The sequence below is a fragment of the Verticillium alfalfae genome, genomic scaffold, assembly GCF_000150825.1.
Source record: "Verticillium alfalfae VaMs.102 supercont1.17 genomic scaffold, whole genome shotgun sequence".
Taxonomy (NCBI): Eukaryota; Fungi; Ascomycota; class Sordariomycetes; order Glomerellales; family Plectosphaerellaceae; genus Verticillium; species Verticillium alfalfae.
This window is the reverse complement of record NW_003315022.1, coordinates 284,901-291,754: the sequence shown is the minus strand read 5'-3', so window position 1 is coordinate 291,754 and position 6,854 is coordinate 284,901. Positions and strand designations below refer to the sequence as shown.

Here is a 6,854-nt window from a genome sequence, read left to right as displayed (position 1 = left end):
TGAAGTCTTTTGCATTCTATGGTGACTGTTTGTGATGATGGACGTGAGGACCTGGCTAACAACTCGACTACATTTTTCTAAGCTGATAGTCGGACCGTATTTTCAAACGACATGGATGTCTTATCCAAAGTAGATGGCAATGTCGCTAACGGACCAATTTAACGTGCAGCCTCTCAGAGGAACATGTCGATCTTTACCCCTATCTCGAGGGTAAAGTACTGAGTACGTTCAGTCGTACCCAGCGTGGTTGGCTGCGGCGAAAGGCTTGGTATTGCTTCGCCTCTGGGCTACATCAAGTGTGGTGGGCTAGCGCACCCCTACGATGAGCCTGTACGCGGGATGGTCTCAGTTATGTCCTTGGGGCGAATATTTGTCGTTCCGACCGAAGCACTCTGGGCGGAAGCCTAAGCCAACGAGCCGGTTGCTGTTATTGCGGGCTGATTTCTTCGGAGGCGCGGTCGCTGGGCAAAATATCCGTGGCAAAGTACTTCCTTCATCTGTACGAAAACGTTGGTGGTCAACAATGTGTTGTTCGCGATTCGAGCCGGCATCTCGATCCCGAACTGATTCGCTATGAACCAGTAGGCTTTTCATTTGCGTTTCATTGGCGCTTGATCTTTGACCGTTATTGTCATTGAAGGTAGGCTCTGGCCCATGGTATGATGTTCTGTTATGGTGTCGCAAACACAACCAAACTGGTTCCCATCATCCAGTCAACCCCCCGTTCCACTGAACGAACGAGGGACATCGCGTTCTGGTCTGGAGGCTCCCTTCTGTCGGTGGGAGATTGTCACCGCAAGTAACTACCGGCCTGTCTCTAGAGCTAGTGTTCACGACTTGAGTTTTCATGACTTGTCTGTGTTGCAGAGTGAATTCATTGACAGCGGCCCAATGCAGGACAGTAGGTTGCCGGTCTTGCTTTCTTTCCCATTGAGGTCATGGTAGATAGCCGTCGCATTGGCATCAGCTGATCAAGGCCATGCTCGCGCTGCGTGGTATCGTCCAGGAAAACGACTGCTATGGCGACGTTCTCCATACACGGACGTGGCGAACTGGAACGGAAAAGCTTTAGAGGCGGCCTTGAGCCTTTGGCAAACTTGGGGTGAGCTTTTTCGCAGAGTACAAACCGCGCAGCCCGATCCAACCTCCTGATGATTCAATTTGAAATACGCCGACAACATGAGACTGGTCGTGTCATTTCCAGAAAACATGGGACACTCATACTTGCTAGATGGTTTGTGCAAACGGGACGCGAGTGAGTCAGGCACGATTATGACGGGTAGCTATAGGTTGAGGGTAAGGGAATAGCAGCGTCCAGGTCAATGGCACTTGGCTGAACCCACATGATGATCAAGTCGATGAATGGTGGATAAAAACGGCCGCCAGCTGAGCTTTTCTGTTCAGCGCTCGCTTTCGCGTACTATGTGACGATTTGCCCTAACTAAATCATAGTGAGCGGGCATATTTGGGGACCCGGCGCTTCCGCCGAGTGGAGGTCTTGAGAGTCTGTCGAGCAAGCCAGAGCGCAGGTGGCTTGTGGGCATCTATGGGAATTGTTACTCGAAGAAGCAATCCTCAGGCCCTGGACTGTGAGCTGGACCGAGATGAAAACAACACTGGAAGGGAAAGGGTCGTTTCTCCGCCTTGGCGTTCGATACAGCGGACCAATGCTTGCGTTGCGCCAAGGCATGGCATTGCGGACCGTGTCGCGGTGCGGGCGCCATCACGCGGGGTTCTGTCAGGCTCCTCACTCCACAAGGGATGGCTGGCTGCCGCCGGTGGAGGAGGGGGGTGTGCAGGCGCTTTTGGCGTCTGGGACTTTACGGGCCAGGGGTCTCGACATTGTTAGCATGATTGCCGGCCTGGTCGACGGTCTGCGCCGCTCGTCTGCTATTTGACCGAGGAACAAGAGGAGGCCCCCTGGGTAAGGTGAGGTGCGCCATAAAGAAGATCATCATATGGCGACAGAGTGAGAGCGACTGAGAGAGAGGACTCATGATAAGACGGGCCAGATCAATCCGGCGGAAGGGAGTTCGTGGGGCAGTTGATCGGGGGTCACAATATCGCCGTAAAATGTCTAGCCACTATTTGCAGTGTTGGGAGCGAAAATAAGCTTCTTTCCCCAAGTAGTTCGATCGGCGAAGACGGACAGGAGAAAGATTAGCACTATGTAACGTCAAATATAATAATCCACCCGCTGAAGTTCTCCCATTCTATCACGAGATTCATTGCTACATGTTACAACATAATAGTGAATCTTGCGAGCATGATGGGGCTCGGACTCGTGTGCTAAACAGCGAGCGTTTGACTTCGCTGCAGCACCATCAGTACTGACTAATGTGAGGATTTGGCTTCAGCTTGATGAGCTCTTCATCCCAAAACCAGGGATCACATTGAAGAGCATTCCTTACATAGGGGGACCGTTCCCACTCAAAATGAGGCTATGCTATTGCTCAGCGGCATCGCAGTACCTGCTTTCACTGACTACATTACTCGTGCCCTGGGACACAATCAATTCGCTGCCTCAGCGCATGGTGTTTCACGTTGGCACAGGCCAGATTCAATCAAGCGCCGTGGATCTCGTTCACTATCTCACCAGATTAAATACTGAGGGGACAAGGCTACGAGGTTTGTAACTGGCGGAAACTCTCCAAGCATCCACGGGCAAGCTGCACGAAGATATCGCGAGGCGTAATAAACCATGGCCTGCAAAGGTCCTGCTGCCCCTTCGACGAGTCAGCGATATTGGGGGGCTTCTTGGCTCATCACTAATGAAAGAGATGCTGTTCTGCAGAGTCATGTGGCGGACGCCGTGGAAAAGCCATAAGAACTGATTCTGGCCACGTAGTTTGATAGCCGTTGTCTGCGTCTGGAATCTACTCCGATCATCACAGACGTCCTCTACACGACTCACAATGCATCTTCCCAGTCTTTCCGTTCTGGTAGCCCTCGTCAGTATATCAGCCGCACTTCTCACATGTACAGAGCTAACTTGAATCTCAGGCCCTGGGCTGCCACACCGTTGCCGCTCAGGACTGCAGAGGCAACGTTTCCGCCATGTGGCGCTGCTTGCGCCCTGACAACAGCAACTCAGGTTACACCAGCTCGTGCTGTCCCCGTACCAACAGTTTCATGGAAAACGGAGCTGTAAGTTTGTGCAACTCTCGCGGCTGTCGAGCGGGACTGACGATTCACCAAGTGTTGCACCACAACTGGCGAGCCTTCCAGTCGTGCTGTGTGACGCACAACGGCTACAACGGCGGCAACGGCTAGAGGATTGAAGAGGGATAAGGTATTGCACGATGGGAGCTAGAGTAGTGTAGGCCAGAGAGGAGCAATCACATTCATTGTGGGAACGGTTCTGCGGGACATAAGTATGTGTGAATTGACTATGACCGGCTCCGCACAGCGAGGCCGGATGTACTTTTGCTACTGCTACCATGTATTCGTCCCTCAGAAACTGGACCGCCTTCCAGAATCTTGGTTTGCTGTCGAGGGACGTGTCTGTGACAGGCTTCTGGCGTATGCATCGAGGGTGAGGCTTCGTCGGGAAGCAACGAAGACCTTGCGCCGGGGACGTGTGAGGCGAAACTTCTTAGAGCGCCTCGAAGGTCTTCTTGAAAGAAGCATCAAGGTCCTTCTTGTCGCTCTCGAGACCCTTCTTGCAGGTGGGGACAAGATCGATGATGCCGAAAGTGAGCTTGTCGACACCGCCCTCGATGGTGCGGAGGACCTTGGTGATGGGAGCGGTGAAAGGGGTGCCGGAGAGGAAGCTGCTCTTGCCAATGATGGTGTTGAGAAGGGCCTGATGAACACGGACAAAGTCGCGGAACACCTCGCACACCTGGTTCTGCCCGTCCGCGGGGAAGGGCTTGGACTTGTCGGCTTCGGCAATCATGGTGATGTCGGTGCGCACGGCGACAGCGATCTCACGGATGTTGTCGAGGGCTCTCTGTGAGACAGGTCAGACAAACCATAGTTTGTGCGAAGCGCCCATCGGACTTTGCAGTAACTTACTGGGATTACGGAGAGAAGGTTATTGAAGCTCACGTCGGTCAGGATGTTGTTGGCATCCTGGGACAGATCGGTGACGGCCTCGATGCTCTTGACAACGGTCTGAGGGGTCAGCTCGCTCTTCTGAGCGGCGACGAGGCCGGCGAAGGCGGTAGCGATGGTGAGAAGCTTGAACTGCATGGTTGCGTTTCTGAGACTTTGGAACCGGGCGACTTGGTAACGTGCAAGAGACTTGAAGAGAGGGGTGAGGTGCTGATGATGTGTGGGTGCTAGAGGTCCTTTGAGGTTTGTGAGCCCAACCAACTATATATATTCATTTCAATATCTACAAGACTCAGTGGCTGAACATGATATGTGGACTTGCAGCTATCCATAGCACATGCTGGATGTGCTAGGTTGTGATCAGTGACTGGTATGTCCAGGCCTGGTTGATCGCTGAAGGATGATATCATGACGGGGTTAACCCATTCCACAGTATTGCGACAGAAACAACTGAGATACTGTGTGCCTGTTTGTGCACTTGGGTAGGGAGCCTTGATCTATCTTACTAAGACGAGCAGCGGCTGGACATCGTGACGGACATCTGGAGTGGATGAGACAGCGTGCTTCTTTCTGCAGGTCAAAGCTCAATTCGCGCCCTGAGGATTCCACGTATTCCTGCATGATTTCCAAATCTGTACCTGGATCGGTGCGGAGCGGGCCGGTGTTCAAGCACCATTGCATTCCACAGGGCAGGGGGAATATGGATCATCACTAGTTCTGCCGAGACTTAGGGATATGGGGTAGCATCAAAAGAGGGCCTCGTGTGCCCTCGCAACCCCAGATGGCCATGCGTCTGATCAAGAGATCTCCGATCTTCCACACGCGCGTTGATCCGTGGGAGACGTGCATGTTGCACTCAACTGGACAGACCCAGACAGATGAATGCCTTGACTCCGGCACCCACTTAACCGAGGGGCGGCCGGCCTCGTGTCGAAGCTTCATGGCGTGCGCGAAGCTTATTTGTGATTGAGTGGCGGGTCGACTGAAATTCGGATGACGGAGCGTGAAGGGGAGGACGGATGGACAGTGGCCGATCAGGGAATGCTAAACTTCACAGCAGCGCGTGATACGCAGAGAGGGGACGTGCCTCTTTCCTATTGTACCAGGGCTACTTTCTACAGTCTGACAGGGGAGACCAGCATCAAGACGTGAGCCCAAGGAAACAGACGAGACGCGGCCAGTTGTGTCTGCAGGTAAAAGATACCTGGTAGTGGTGATGGTGGTGGTGGGTGCTCTGCGATGAGTTCTACCGCCATTTTCGTCGCATCGCATCGCACGGAGACAAAGGATACTGAAACGGACACAAGGGGAACGAAAGTTCAATGCTAATGACACCTGAGGCGCGGCTATTCACCTTTTGCGAGTGAGGTCTGCGCCATGCGTAGCCCGCATGGGAGGCGACAGAGACACTGAAAGCTGTAATGAAGCTTCTCCTGAAGTCGGCGATCTGGATCCCTAGGCCATCCATGCTGAGCGAGGACAGCAGAGAGCAATGCACGCAGCAGTCAGTCTCGGGCTATCCTTGGATACTTTATCAGCAAGAAGAAAGAAACCAAGTGGAAGACCCTCTTATCCCTAACCTCGAACAGTGCAGAATGACTCGGGCATTGAGGCCTTGGAGCGAGCCTGGATGGACGCGAGGCCAGCAAAAGGTAGAGCAGCCCAAGCTGATGATGTCAGCCGCCCCATGCTCGGCTTCGTTGAGCTGTTGAGCTGTGCTTAAACACTCCCCACCCCGCTTCCTGATTGCGGATCGCTGGATCAATCGAAAGGTTGACTCCGACTTCCCTCCTGCGATTCTTCAACCCACATCCGCAACGTCCAACTAAGAATCACGGCAACACGGACACCGGCGCACAGAGGAAGCGATCCCTTCGGCAACTCGTGCCCGATGTTGAACGTTCGACCGCGGCACCTGGCTCTCGCTGTCCCCGAATGCGATGCGTGGGATGCGACACCTACAGTTGACGCCTCCATCGATACATCGTAAGAAAAACGACCCCGCCGAATCGAGGACCAAAACCCACCACACGACGCGCCAGGCACGCCCGAATTCAGAGGCCGCCATCTCAGGCTGTGCGCGATCACCATGGGATCCCCGGATTCCTCGCAGGCGATGGAGCCGTCAGCGGAAGCCGCCGAACCACCGTCAGGTGCCCTCTCGCGCCATGGCACCACAACCTTCTCCCCCGAACAGGCCGTCGCCCTGACCTCCTCCGGAGCGCCGTTGCTGAACCCCCGAAGCTGCGTTACCTGCCGCCGTCGCAAGGTCCGATGCGACAAACAAATGCCGTGCTCCAATTGCCGACGCGCATCCGCGCAGTGCGTCTTCCCCGCGCCCGGCCGCGCGCCGCGGCGACCCAAGCCCCGCGACCCAAACGCCCCGTCCAAGGGCTCCAGTGAGCGAGAATTTGAGCTCATGAGGCGCCTGCGAAAGCTCGAGGGTATCGTCGAGGACCTCAGCGGGCAAATCGAGGTGGAAACCGCGAGCAGCGAGCCTAGACCTCTCAGTGCTGGCACGTCGCCGGGAACAGCAGCGCTGGCGCAACAAGATATGAACGCCGCGGCGGCACGCGCCGGATCGGGCAGCGCCGGGTCTCCCTCCTCGGCGAACGGCACCAGCGCCGTTCCGTCCATGCGAGAGGTCATGGCGCGCCGAGGCGCCGAGGCTGATAGCGAAGCTGCGCAGGGGTTGGAGCGGAAGCAGTCGGCGAGCGTCACGAAGCAGCTCGGACGCTTGGTCCTTCATGACCAGGGCAGAACAAACCGATACGTGAGCAGTGCGTTCTGGTCCAAGC

At 55.1% G+C, this 6,854-nt stretch overlaps 1 protein-coding gene across 1 annotated transcript; it reads right to left on the bottom strand.

Moving 5' to 3' along the window:
* Positions 1-3,595: 3,595 nt before the first annotated feature.
* On the bottom strand, positions 3,596-4,194 carry VDBG_09944 (conserved hypothetical protein; the record flags this gene model as incomplete). The annotated part of the gene is made up of 2 exons (XM_002999858.1): positions 3,596-3,952; positions 4,018-4,194. The coding sequence occupies 2 exons, from the start codon at positions 4,192-4,194 to the stop codon at positions 3,596-3,598; spliced, it is 534 nt and encodes a 177-aa protein (XP_002999904.1).
* Positions 4,195-6,854: the final 2,660 nt, after the last annotated feature.